The following is a 14,951-nucleotide window of genomic DNA, read 5'->3' on the forward strand; positions in this document are numbered from 1 at the left end:
ACTCTGATTTGAATGAAAATATCAAAGTGCTTGCGTTCTGGAGGTTCTTAATTTCTGGAAGTTCTTTAACCTAAGGTTTGAAAAATAAGGCAACTCCATCTTCTCCTTAAACAGGAATAGAGCCAACAGCTTTTTAAATTTTTATGCAAGGGCAAAGGAAATGTGCAGACAAGAGGTGCGGGCTTTCTTTGCATCAACATAATTAACACTGAACATATAGCAATAGTTAGCTTGGTATAAACTTTATACCAACTAGGGCCATACATGTTCTTTAGCTAATCCCTGCACCTACCTATAAAGCAAAGAGCAATGTTAGAGAACACTGATCTGGATGTAACTCTATCTTAAACAAGACATGGGACTTTGAGAAAGTTCCTGGAACATTTTTGTGTCTTGGATCCCTCATCTGTAAAACTGTGCGGTTGAGAGGGCAATATGAAACGAGGCATGCAAAAACATTTTGTCAGAGAGCTATTATTTCTCATTTAGAATGTGTTGGCTGTCAGGAACACCATTAGTTACCATTCATTGAGGGCAGCTTCTGGACTCTCTATTTGGAAGCTCAGTTCGAAGCAAAAGCAGCAGTTTAAGAACAGAAGCCCACACATTCTTAAGTTCTTTCCGTTCGTGAAAGCAGTAACCTTGGAAACCAGGCGGGCACCATCCCTTTCAGTCATAAAGCTTAGTTTTCTTGCGTTTCTCCGTAATGTTTGGGGGTACCGCTATTTCACTGTCTTTTTGTTTGGTGTTCTCTCCGTACCGTTAACACCAAGGAGATCATTTCCTTCTGCTGAAGCAAGTTCAAAACCTTTCTAGTAGCCCCTTCGGTCCGTAGCTCTCCTCCTCGCTTCCCTGCACAGCAGTCGCAGCCCCAGAGGTCCTCAAAGACCAACACTCTGCGGGGGGGCTCTCCCGAGACCCTGGGGACAGGGAATTGAGCAGGTAAAAGCGGAAGGGACAACGATTCAGGTCCAAGAGCTAACCCGAACCGCCAAAATTAATACCAACACTCTTCCCACAGACAGAGCCCTCGCGAGATAAGACTGCAAAGGGCGAGAGAAGCCCACTCTCTCGCGAGAAGAGGGGGCGTCGGCGGAAACTAGGAAATTGGACCCCTAGGCGACCGACACCGCCGGTGGGCGGGGCCAGAGTCAAATCCACCCCCTTCCGGCCCCTCTCCCCGCCCCCTGGGCTGAGGTGTTGGGCCCGAGGTGCGGGCGGTGAGGTTCTGTAGGTTCCTCTCCGCGGGCGTAGGTTTGTGTTCAAAGCCTCCAGAACGCGTCCCGGCAGGATTTGAGGAGAGGGGGCGGGGAGGGGCTTGCGGCCCCGCCCCCTTCTCCGGCTCGCGGGCGAGCGCGCTGGACCGCCTACTCCCTCTCCCGGCCCCGGGGCCGCGTCCCCTTGGCAACTCCGCTGCCGTGGCCTGAGCTTCTGCCGGCAGGTGTCGGCGGCGAGGCCCCCCCCAGGGGCAGCCCGGTTCGTCCCCATGGTGGGCTTCGGGGCCAACCGGCGGGCCGGCCGCCTGCCCTCCTTCGTGTTGGTGGTGCTGCTGGTGGTGATCGCGATCCTCGCCTTCAACTACTGGAGCATCTCCTCCCGCCACGTCCTGCTTCAGGAGGAGGTGGCCGAGCTGCAGGGCCAGGTCCAGCGCACCGAGGTGGCCCGCGGGCGCCTGGAGAAGCGCAATTCAGACCTCCTGCTTTTGGTGGACTCGCACAAGAAGCAGATTGACCAGAAGGAGGCCGACTACGGCCGCCTCAGCAGCCGACTGCAGGCCAGGGAGGGCCTGGGGAAGAGATGCGAGGATGACAAGGTAAGGACGAGTCCGCTCCGCTCAGCCCCCCCATGGTTTCAGCTCCGAGGTTGGGGGTGTTAGCCCGTGAGCGGCTGCCTCATGCCTTCCAGGATTGCAGCCCCGGACGCTCCCCTTTACCGCCCACAGCCCTGCTTCTGTCGGACTTTTCTTGGTTTAATCACTGCCACATTCTCCAGTCCCTGCCGGAGGAAACTGCAAGTTCTGGTTCTCAAGAGTGGCCTGTGTGTGGATGCCGCCTTTTCTCCAAGCTCAGTTGCTGAGCTGGCAGTAGTAATCATCTGGCCTATGTGGCCGCCTTCCGTTCGCAGATACACAAATCTGGAGACTGCCAGGTTTGGTGTGGGTGTTGTTGCCTTCGCCTTATTCCCTGTACACTGATCAATATTAATTCATTTATTTAAAGAATGGAGCCTTCTCTAACTCTGCTTAGGGTAGTCACCATATATATTTTTTTAAGCAGTATGTCTTTTTATAAATTTCTAGAGGGCAATGTATTAAGTAGTTAAAGAATCAAATATTACTGCCCCTTTTGTGATCAAAATGTTGTGATAGATAGGCTCTGAAACTATATATGCACCACATTTGTGACTTGGACATAATTTTTCCAAAGTTATGTACTTAATTTGAATTTTTAATAAAGTTAACCTAAAAGGTAGAATTTAAAATTTTTCTATGCAACAGAATCTCATGTCAGTGTTTTCATTGTTTTTGAAAGGATATAAAAATGAAATTTTGTATGCTTAAGTAGCTACTATGGTTGGTGTTTTATGCAGATGGAAAGTCATAGAAAGTTTAAATTTAAAAAGTTTAAAGCTGGACTGTAACTAGACCTGCTACTAAACAGTCTTTGTTCTCACTAGCATATTGGAACTATATATTAATTTATGACTTATGCAACTTCTGTTGGTGTGGCAGAGTTGTGGAAATTTCTGGGTGGGATAAGTAGATGCCTTTCTTTCTGTATGCTTCTTTAGTAATCTTCACATTGGTTTTTTTGTTTTTTGTTTTGTGTGTGTGTGTGTGTTCCTATTATAATTACAAGATTTTATTTTGTATATCAAAATCACTTAGAGTAAATTGTTATAAATTAAAATCTCCATGAGCTCCCAACTTCTTTATTGTCACCAGCTTCTACCTTCATAAAGATTGAGGCCCCTAGGTAAGTGCTTTTCTATAATCCCCTCCTCTTCACCACAATAGACATTCTCTGAGAGGAGCAAGAGATCAGCAAATTTATACACATACTACACACTAAGCTCTAAAGACAAAATTCTCTTGGGTAGAGTAGGCAGAAATCTATGAAATTTTGAAATATTTAATATATTTTTATTGATTTCACAGAGGAAGGGAGAGGGAGAGAGACATAGAAACATCAATGATGAGAGAGTGTCATTGATCAGCTGCCTCCTGCACACCCCACACTGGAGATCGAGCCACAACCTGGGCATGTGCCCTGACTTGGAATCTAACCATGACCTCCTGGTTCAGAGGTAGACTACGCTCAATCACTGAGCCATGCTAGCCGGGCTTTGAAGTATTTAAATAAGATCTTCGGACTCGGAATGGTTAGATATTACTATTAAAGTTCTTTCCAATCTGAAAGGAAAGACAAGTCTTTTCTAGTAATTTATACTCTTTATTCCATTTCTTCTATCTACTGGAATGTAATGGTCAGTTTAATAGGTTTTTACTTTTACCTTCAAACAAGTATAGGTATCCTGTTCTAAAAAATTTTTTATTCCCCTATTTACTTCCTTCTCCCAATGAACCAATTTCTTTTTTTACTTTCTCTGCTAAACTCCAATTTTTAGTGATCTTTAAATGTTTTAACTTCTTATTTCATCCCCATCCCAATCTTGTTTTATTCTGACAGCCATCCTTCTTTCCTCCCCTTTTCTGAAGCCATTCACTTGAAGGTCTTCCTAGTCAAATCCAAAAAACCATTTTTATTTTCAATCTATTTAATTTCTCAGTAATTTGGTCCTGTTGATTATCTTTAGCTTCTTGGAAACTATCTCCCTTCTTGCTTCTATAATAATGAACTCTCCAGATTTGTCTCCTACCTTCTTTACTATATTCTTTGCTGGATTTTTTCCCCCCTCCAACTACCTAATAATGGACTCTATTCATGGGCCTTGCTGTCTCTTTAGAGCAGCATTTCTAAAAGTGGTGTATAACAGAGCACTGTCCTAAGAATTGTTAATAGGTGTTCAGGAGGGAAAAAAAGGAAAACCTCCTTTTTTGGAGAGAAATGTTAAATAGTGTAAGTGGTATATACTCTCCCTGGAGTTCATAATTGTTACATGTTGTTGTGTCAACTCTGACTCCTGGTGACCCTGTGAATGAGTGATGTCCACAATGCCCTGGTCCTCAACAGCAACAGCAACAGCAACAGCCCTGCTTAGCTCCTGTGGACTCATGCCCATGGCTTCTTTTTTGGAGTCAGTTTTCCTCAAACCTTACTTTCAGAGTGGCTGCATCACTCACTGCATCAAGTCAGAATTCCAGCTACCTTTGTCTCCCATTATCTCCTGATCCAAACTTTGTTCCAAACTTGTTGTTTTGCTTACTTTTGTCTCCCTACCTGCTTTTCTGTGTCAGTTAATTCCTGTTTCTGTAACCTTTGTTCCTGCCATTTGACTTGTAGCCTCTTGCCTCTCTTCTGTGTGTCTTACTACCAAGAGATTGTACCAATCTTTAGTTTCTGATCTGTGGCCACCATGAAGTCCTTGGGACTTCTAACTGGAGCGTGCTTTTTCTTCTTTGTGCACAATTTACATTTATTGTTTGAGCCACACTAATTAATTTTGTTCTTCATTTTTCACTAATAGTTTCTTATGTGCTAACCTTGTCTTCTCAACCCAATTTTAAGTTCCTTGAGGAAGGACCATTATTTAAGTTTTTTTTCTATGTGTTCTTAATAGTCCTTAGTGATGATGCAGTGTATGGGTTACTGAGTTAGGATGGGCCCTAATCCAATGTCGAGTCCTTATTAAGAAAACTTGGACACTGATACACAAAGACATACAGGCAAGAAGGCCATGTGAGGATGGAGGCCTTGATTAGAGTGATGTATCTATAAGCCAAGGGATTGCCAGCAACCCTACAAGCTAAGAAAGAGGCAAGGAAGGGTCCCCCTCTAGAGACTTCAAAAGAGAGAGAGAGAGAGAGAGAGAGAGAGAGAGAGAGAGAGAGAGAGAGAGAATATGGCCCTATAGATAACATAATTTTGGACTTCTAGCCTCCAGAATTGTGAGACAATAAATTTCAGTTGTTTTTGTTGTTGTTTTTAAAAAATATATTTTTATTGATTTTAGAGAGGAAGGGAGAGAGTTAAGAAACATAAATGAGAAAGAATCATTGATTGGCTGCCTCCTGCACACCCGCTACTGGGGATTGAGGCTGCAACCTGGGCATGTGCCCTTGACTGGAATCGAACCTGGGACCCTTCAGGCCACAGGCTCTGAGCCAAACCAGCTAGGGCAATTTCAGTTGTTTTAAGGCACCAAATTAGTGGTACTTTGTTTTGGCAACCCTAGGAAACTATACAAGATTCAGTAGAAACTGCAGAAGACTTTTTTCTTGTTTTTTGTAGAAAGTGATTCTAAAATGTATAAGAAAATATAAATAACCTAGTATAGCCAAATTTACAAAAAGAACAAAGTTGGAGGCCTTATACTCCCTAATTTTAAGACTTAATATAAAGATGTGGTAATCAAGACAGTGTGGTATTGATGAAAAAAAAAATAGACATATAAATTGCTGGAGAATAGAATGTAGAAATAGACCCATAGATATATGGTCAACTGATTTTTGTAAAGGTGCCAAAGCAGTTTAATAGGGAAAGGAAAGTCCTTTCTTTTCTTTTCTTTTCTTTCTTTCTTTTTTTTTTTTTGCGCTAAGCATTTTATTTTTTTTTTATTTTTAAAATTATTTTTTATTTAAATGTTTAATTGTTGACACTATTACAAATGTCTCCCGTTCTAACCCCCTTACCCCCTTTGCCACTTCCACCCAGCCCCCAGCCCTTGCTCCCTTGGCCCTCACCACACTGTTGTCTGTGTCGATGGGCTAAGCATGCATGTTCTTTTATTTTCTCTTTTATATTTCTTTATTGATTTCAGAGAGGAAGGGAGAGGGAGGGAGAGAGAAACATCAATGATGAGAGAGAATTGCTGATTGGCTGCCTCCTGCACTCCCCCCACTGGGAATCGAGCCCGCCACCTGGGCATGTGCCCTTGGCCGGAATCAAACCTGGGACCCTTCAGTCCGAAGGCCGACGCTCTGTCCACTGAGGCAAACCAGCTAGGGCCATACATGTTCTTTAGCTAATCCCTGCACCTACCTTTATCCAGTCCTCCCTTCTGACAGTCTGTTCCATGTATCCATGCCTATGGCTCTATTTTGTTCATCAGTTTATTTTGTTCATTAGATTCCGCATATTAATAAGATCATATGGTATGTCTTTCTCTGACTGGCTTATTTTGCTTAGCATAATAATCTCCAGGTCCATCCATGCTGTCACAAAGTGTAAGAGATCCCTCTTTTTTTTACAGCTGAGTATATTCCATTGTGTAAGTATACCATAGCTTTTTTGTCTATTCATCTACTGATGAGCACTTGGGCTGTTTCCAGATCTTGGCTATTGTAAATAACGCTGCTATGAACATAGGGGTGCATATATTCTTTCTAATTGGTGTTATGTGATTCTTAAGATATATACCCAGAATTGGGATTGCTGGATCAAAAGGCAGTTCCATTTTGAGGAAACTACATACTGTTTTCCATAGTAGTTGCACCAGTCTGTATTCCAACCCAGAATGCAGGATGGTTCCCTTTTCTCCACATCCTCACCAGCATTTGTTTGTTGATTTATTCATAGTAGCTATTCTGACTGGTGTGAGGTGATACCTCATTGTAGTTTTAATTTGCATCTCCCTGGTGATTAGTGACCTTGAGCATTTTTTCATACGTGAGTTGGTCATTTGTATGTCTTCTTTAGAGAAGTGTCTATTCAAGTCCTTTGCCCATTTTTTAATTGAATTATCTGCCTTCCTGGTGTCGAGGTATATGAGTTATTTATATATTTTAGAGATTAACCACTTATTAGATGAATCATTAGAGAATATGTTTTCCTATATAGTGAAATCTCTTTTCATTTTGTTGGTTTCTTTTGCTGTGCAGAAGCTTTTTAGTTTGATGTAATCCCATATGTTTATTTTCTTCTGTTTCCCTTGCTATCAGAGATATATCAGCAAAAATATTGCTCTGAGAGATGTCTGAGATTTTATTGCCTATGTTTTCTTCTAAGATTTTTATGGTTTCATGACTTACATTTAAGTCTTTTATCCATTTTGAGTTTATTCTTGTGTATGGTGTAAGTTAGTGTTCTAGTTTTATTTTTTCACATGTACCTGTCCAATTTTCCCAACACCATTTATTTATTTTATTATTTAAAAAAATATATATTTATTGATTTCAGAGAGGGAGGGTGAGGGATAGAAACATCAGTGATGAGAAAAAATCATTAATCGTCTGCCTTCTGCATACCCCACACTGGGGATCGAGCCTGCAACCTAGGCATGTGCCCTGACTGGGAATCAAACCGTGACTTCCAGGTTCATAGGTCAATGCTCAACTACTAAGCCACGCCAGCTGGGCCCCACACCATTTATTGAAGAGACTGTCTTTACTCCATTGGATGCTCTTGCCTCCTTTGTCAAATACTAGTATTAATTGACCATAAAGGTGTGGGTTGATTTCTGGGCTCTCTGTTCCATTGATCTATATGTGCCAGAACCTGGCTGTTTTAATTACAGTGGCTTTGTGGTATAGTTTGATATCCAGTATTGTAATCACTCCAACTTTGTTCTTCTTTCTCAAGATTGCTGAGGTTCTTCGGATCTTTTTTAGTTCCATATAAACTTTTGGATTATTTTTTCTAGATCTGTGAAATAGGCCATTGATATTTTAATAGAAGTTGTGTTAAGTCTATAGATTGTTTTGGGTAGGATGGACATTTTTATGATGTTAATGCTTCCAATCCATTAATATGGTATATGCTTTCACTTGTTTGCATCTTCCTCAATTTCTTCTTCAATGTCCTATAATTTTCCAAGTACAGATCTTTTACCTCCTAGTTAAGTTTATTCCTAGGTACCTTATTTTTTATTTATTTATTTTTTTGCAATAGTAAATGGGATTGCTTTCTTAGGTTCTCTTTCTGAGAGTTTGTTATTGGTATATAAAAATGCCACCGAATTCTGGGTATTAATTTTGTATCCTACTACTTTGCCGAATTCATTTATTAGATCTATTAGTGTTTTTGGTGGAGTCTTTAGGGTTTTCTATGTACAATATCATGTCATCTGCAAATGACAGTTTTATTTTCTCCTTTTCAATATGGGTGCCTTTTATTTTGTCTTCTTGTCTGATTTTTGTGGTTAAGACTTCCAGCACTATGTTGAATAAGAGTGGTGAAAGCAGACATTCCTGTCTTGTTCCTGATCTTAAGGGAAAAACTAAAAGTACTCATTGAATATGATGTTGGCTGTAGGTTTTTTAAATATGACCTTTATTATGTTGAGGTTTGATTCCTCTATTCCCACCTTGGTGAGAGTTTTTATCATAAATGGGTGCTGGATTTTGTCAAATGCTTTTTCTGCATCTGTTGATATGATCATGGGATTTTTATCTTTCACTTTGCTTATGTGATGTATCACATTTATTGATTTGCAGATATTATACAAGCCTTGCATCCCCAGAATAAATCCCACTTGGTAAGGGTGTATGATCTTTTTAATGTATTGCTTTAAAATATTGCTAATATTTTGTTGAGGATTTTGTTCATCAGGGATATTGGCCTATGATTTTTCTTTGTAGTGTTCTTAACTGGTTTTGGAATTAGGATAATGCTAGCTTTGTAAAAAGAGTTTGGAAGTCTTCTCTCTTCTTGAAATTTTTGGAATAATTTCATGAGGATAGGTATTAGTGCTTTGATTGTTTGGTAAAATTCACTTGTGAAGCCATCCAGACCAGGACTTCTGTTTGCTGGATTTATTTTATTTTATTTTATTTTATTTTATTTTATTACTGCTTTAATTTCATTAGTTGTTATCAGTCTATTCATATTTTCAGATTCTTCCTGATTCAGTTTTGGAAGATTATATGTTTCTAGGAATTTGTCCATTTTGCACAGGTTGTCCAATTTGTTGGCATATAGGTGTTCATGGTATTTTCTTACAATCTTTTGTATTTATGTGATGTCAGTATTACTTTGCCTCTTTCATTTCTGATTTTATCTATTTGGGTCCTTGTTCTTTGTTTCTTGATGAGTCTGGCTAAAGATTCATCATCTTGTTTTTCTGTTCAAGGAACCAACTCTTGGTTTCATTGATGTTTGTATTGTTGTTTTAGGCTCTGTCATTTATTTCCATTCTAATCATTATTATTTTCTTCCTTTTGCTTATTTTGGGCTTTTCTTATTGTTCTTTTCCTAGTTCTTTTAGGTGTAGAGTTAGATTAGTTGATTTCTAGTTTTATACCATTGTGAGTCGACAAAAGGGTTGGTATGATTTCAGTCTTCTTGAATTTGTTAAGACTTACTTTGCATCCCTACATGTGGTCTTTGAGAATATGCTATGTGCACGTGAGAAGAATGTATATTCTGCTGCTTTGGGATGCAATGTTCTATAAATATCTATTAAATCCATCTGATCCAGTATGTCATTTAAGGTCGTTGTTTCCTTGTTGATTTTTTGTTCGGAAGATCTATCCAGTGATGATAGTGGGGTGTTAAAGTCCCCTACTATGACTGTATTGCTGCCCATCTCTTCCTTAAAGTCCACCATAAGTTTTGTTATGTATTTAGGTGCTACTATATTGGGTGCATGTATGTTTACAAGGGTTATGTCCTCTTCTTGGATCCATCCCTTTAGTATTATGTAGTGACCATCTTTGTCTCTTGTAATGGCCTTTGCGTTTTGTTTTCTTAAATGATACGTGTTCTTTATTTTTTGGAGGAAGGGACGCCACACCTCTACTCAATTAAGAGAAACATTTTTATCAGTATGGAGGTCTTCCTTTTTTACACATATGCCATGAATTCATAGGGAATGAGTTCCAGCAGCTCAGGCTCCTTCCCATTGGTTCTCACAGAGTGCTTCTCTGGGTGGAGTAGGCTGACGCTTCATTTGAACCCAGGTACCATTCTCTCTGGCTTCCTTCTTTTTCTGATCATTTTCCTTCACACATTTCAGGAAGCTATCTTGGCTCTTAGAGTACTTAACATGCTCAATACATACTTTAATTCTCTTGGCAAGAATCTTGTCGTTAACCTGTTTGTTCACAGCAGTGCCCACTGCATGCTGGGTAACACTGTAGACTCTTAACAGTTTTGCCATGGTAACATTTGTGGGGCACTCCTTTTTTAACTGTTCCCATTCCCTTGATGACCACAGTATCACCTCTCTTGTAGATTCCCATGTATGTGGCCAAAGGAACAACTCCATATTTTCTAAAAGGCCCAGAGAACATATAGCCAGTGCCTCTACTCTTTCTCTTTGTGTTTTGGTGAATTACTCAAAGATGGTGGTTCTGGCCGAGAGGTTATGGCCTTTGTGTTTAAGTCTATTTTGTCGGATATGAGAATTGCTACCCCACCTTTCTTTCATTTCCATTTGTATGGAATATTTTTTCCATTCCTTCACATTTATTCTGTGTGAATCTTTTGTTCTGAGTTGAGTCTCTTATAAACAGCATTTATATGGGTGATGTTTTCTTATTCATTCAGCTACCCTATGTCTTTTGATTGGACTATTTAATCCATTTACTTTTAAGGTTACTATTGATAGGTAATTATTTATTGCCATTTTTTGCTCTATACTTATGTTCCTCTCTCTCTATTTATTCTTCTTAGAGCAGTGGCTCAGTGGATGAGCATTGACCTATGAACCAGGAGGTCACAGTTCGACTCCAGGTCAGGGCACATGCCTGGGTTTTGGGCGCGATACCCAGTGGGGGATGTGCAGGAGGCAGCCAATCAATGATTCTCTCTCATCATTGATGTTTATATCTCTCTCACCCTTCCTCTCTGAAATCAATAAAAACATATCTTACCTAATAATAGGCAAACGTGTAAATTGACCATACCTCCGCTACGCCCACAGCCAATCAGGAGTGGGTATGCAAATTAACCCAACAAATATGGTGGGTTAATTTGCATATGCAGGCGCGGAGCGGCCTGGCGGGGTGGGACGCCTGCTATGGGGGGGTGGTGTGGAGGGAGCTACAGGGGTGGTGCTCCGGCTGGGAGCGAGGACTTGGCGGCTCCTGGGTGGCTGGGAGTGAAGCCAGGGGAAGGAAGGTCTATTCTTGCATGAATCTTCATGCAACAGGCCTCTAGTTTAAGAAATAAAAGAAAAGTAAATAAATAAAAGTGGTATTTTTTTTTGAAAAAAGAAAAGAACAATACAAGACCAAATTTCTTCAAGATTAACTATACCAATGCACCCAGGAAAGAAAGGAGCATTATTAATGTCAAACTCTGTACAAGACAGGCTTTTACATGTTTCATGAATCTTCCTCATGTTATGGATAAAGAAACAAGCTTAAGAGAGGCAAAAGAATAGAAGATTCTAAACTCAGATCTGTTAACTATATTTGCCACATAGTATTTCACATATATATATCATTTTAAACATGTAAAATGATCTACATTAATAAAAGACAAACATGCAAATTACCATCACTCCACTACGCCCAACAGCCAATCAGAGCGAGTATGCAAATTAACCTGAAAAGATTGCGGCAGCTCCGCCCCTCAGCCACTCCAGGCCTGTGGGAGTCGGAGAGGTCAGGCTCCAGCGCCTGAGGCTGGCTACAGCCAGGGAGACAAAGAAGCAGCCTGCCCCGTGATCCCAGGCCGCAGCCAGCAGCAGAAGCCTCATGTCTGCCTGCCCCACGTCCTGGGGGAGAGAGAGAAACTGGGCCCCAGCGCCTGAGGCTGGGTGCGGCCCAGGAGATGAAGAAGCCGCCTGCCCCATGATCCCAGGCTGCAACCAGCCGGAGAAGTTGCCCACACTGCATCCCAGGGAAGATGGAGAAACCGCCCGCCTTTGGTCCAGGCGCCAGCACCTGCGGCTGGCTACAGCCTGGTAGATGGAGAAACCGCCCACCCCGCAGTCCCGGGCACCAGTACCTGTGGCTGGCTGTGGCTTGGGATACGGAGAAGCTGCCCACCACGTGGTCCTGGGCGCCAGCACTTGCGGCTGCAGCCCAGGCAAAGCCACCTGCCCACCATCCCCTGCAGCTGTAGCCAGCCTGGGCGCCTATGGCTGACTAGAGGGAGGGAAGCCTGGATCCTGGGTGCCTGTGGTTGGCTGGAGGAGGGAATCAATCCTGGGTCCCAGATGCGGGGCTGAGGCAGAGGTGGTTAAAGCCTATCAAGCCAGCAGGGGAGTAGTTAGGGACAATCAGGCTGGCAGGCAGAAGCAGTTAAGGGCAATCAGGCAGGCAGGTGAGCGGCTAGGAACCAGCAGTTCTGGATTGTGAGAGGGATGTCCGACTGCCAGTTATCCCCTGAGGGGTCCCAGATTGGAGAGGATTTCGTGCACCAGGCCACTAGTGTGTGTGTGTGTGTGTGTATAAAATTATATATTATATTATTATATAATATATATAATTTATATAAAATTAAATATTATTATATAAAGCAGTTATCTCATCAACAAATCAAATTACTTTAGTATTCAATATGCCTGTTAGTTCCCGAGGGTTACTATAACAAACTGGATGGCTTAAAACAACAGAAATTTATTATCTCACAGTTTTGGAGATTAGAAGTACCAAATTAAGATGTTGGCATGGCCATGCTCCTACTGGAGAGAGGAAGATTCTTCTAGCTTCTGACAATCTTAGGTGTTCCTTAGTAAATGACAGCACAACTCCAGTCTCTGTCTCCATCTTCCATGGCTATCTTCCCAATATGTTTTATGTCTTTGTCTCTGCATGGTGTTATCTTCCCTACCTATCCTTCATATAGCATTCTGTTTTCTTTTAAGGATTCCAGTCATATTGGATTAAGACCCTAATCCAGGATGACTTCATTTTAACTTTATTACACCTGTAGTGACTTTTTCCAAGTAAGGTCACACTCACAGGTATTGGGGGTAGGGTAGGATTTCAGTATATCTTTTTGGGATCACAATTCAACCCATAATAAATCTATAGATCAACTTGGAGTGAATTGAATCTTAATATTGAATATTCTAATTCAAAAACATGGTATATCTAATTTTTAGGTCTTCCTTAAAATTATAATTTTATAAATTTAACATTTTATAATTTTCAGGGCTCAGTACTTGCATATATTTTGTTAAATTCATTCCTAAGTATTTCATGTGTTTGATGTTATAAGAAATGGAGTTGTGTCTTTTTTTTTCTTTTTTTTTTTTCTTTTTTTTTTAAAGAGAGTGGAAGAGAGAGGGAAAGAGAGAGAGAAACATCGATGTGAGAGAAACACATCGATTGGTCGCCTCCTGCATGAGCCCCGACCAGGGCCCGGGCAACAGAGGCATGTGCCCTTGACCGGAATCGAACCCGGGACCCTTTGGCCCGCAGGCCGACGCTCAATCCACTGAGCCAAATCGGCTAGGGCTGGAGTTGTGTCTTTTATTCCATTTCCACTTGTTCTTTGCAGGTATATAGAAATGCTATTAATTTTTGTATATTGATCATTTCCCTGAACTAGAACAAATTAATTCTAGAACTAATGGAATCTAAGGAATTCTAAGGAATCTACCAAAAAAGCCACTAGAACTCATTAGTAATAGCTTTTTAAAAAAATAAATGCCTTTTAAAATTCTCTTTACACAATTATGTCATCTGCAAATACACACAGTTTTTTCCTCCCTTTCCAATTTTTCCCCCCTTGCCTTATTGTAGTGGCCAGGTGAAATTGGATATTCTTGCAGAAAAGCATTTGGCAAAATTTAACACCTATTTATAATAAAAAACTCTCAGCAAGATAGGAATAGAAGGAAACTTCCTCAAATTTATAAGGGCTATCTATCAAAACCCCACAGCTAACATTATATTTAATGGCAAAACTAAATTTAGGCTTTCTCCTAAAATCAGAAACATCTGAGGGTTTTAAATAGAGGAGTTAGTTGATCAAACTGAGCTTAAAACATTACTCTGACTGTAGAATAGAGAACTGATTGGAAGGGAGAAAAAGTTGATATCGGGAAAATAATTACACACAAGATTTTAGTTAAAAATTTTTTTAGTAGTGCAGATGAAAGATAATGGAGTCTTCAACTAAGCACAATGTAATTCTTAACCTGGGCAATACCAGCCTCAGGGAGCATTTTGGTTAGTACTCATGACTGGGAAGTGTTAATGGCATTTATGCATGGAACCAGGAATGATGATGTTCTGTATTGCAAGAGAGAGTCCCAACATTGAAGAACTCTCCTGCTCCAAATGCCAGTAGCCCCTTGATGGAGAAACACTGGGTTACTTAAGGCACAGAAGTGGGGAGAAATAGAATAACAAGATTTTGAATATGCTTGATGTGTGATGGGGCATCAAAGATGAATTCCTGGTTTGTACAACCCAGCTGATGGTAGTGCCATGACCTCAGGTAGGAACCTTAGATTATAAATTAGTTTGAGAAGAGTACAATTTTAGGTAAGTTTAGTTTGAGGAATCTATAATAATAAAAAGGTAATATGCTAATTAGACTGAACATCCTTCCTGGTGTCATTCTGGACGAAGCCAGGCCGGAGTGAAGCCCGGGTCCTGGGTGCCTGCCAGTGGCGGCCAGAGCGAAGCAACCCGGTTCTGGGTGCCTGCTGGCGGTGGCTGGAGCAAAGCATGGATCCCAGGTTCCGGAGGGAAGCCGGTGCTGGCAGTTGGGGGAAGGAAGGCCTACTCTTGCACGAATTTTCGTGCATCAGGCTTCTAGTCCTATATAATAAAAGGCTAATATGCAAATCGACTGAACAGCAGAAAGACTGGTCGCTATGATGTGCACTGACCACCAGGGGGCAGACGTTCAATGCAGGAGCTGCCCCCTGGTGGTCAGTGCACTCCCACAGGGGGAGCGCCGCTCAGCCATAAGCTGGGCTTACGG

The 14,951-nt window shown here is 41.3% G+C and overlaps 1 protein-coding gene across 4 annotated transcripts in view; it reads left to right on the forward strand.

The window, feature by feature from the left end:
- The first annotated feature begins 1,185 nt into the window (after positions 1-1,185).
- The window catches only part of GOLM2 (golgi membrane protein 2), a 103,925-nt gene continuing 90,159 nt past the window's right edge, over positions 1,186-14,951 (forward strand). For all 4 annotated transcript variants that reach the window (XM_079768026.1, XM_079768028.1, XM_079768027.1 and 1 more), the window contains exon 1: positions 1,186-1,813. In XM_079768026.1, the coding sequence (XP_079624152.1) occupies positions 1,487-1,813 (327 nt within the window). In that variant the 5' untranslated portion in view covers positions 1,186-1,486. The remainder of the gene's footprint in view (positions 1,814-14,951) is intronic.

Source organism: Cnephaeus nilssonii (genome assembly GCF_951640355.1).
Source record: "Cnephaeus nilssonii genome assembly, chromosome: 4".
Lineage (NCBI taxonomy): Eukaryota > Metazoa > Chordata > Mammalia > Chiroptera > Vespertilionidae > Cnephaeus > Cnephaeus nilssonii.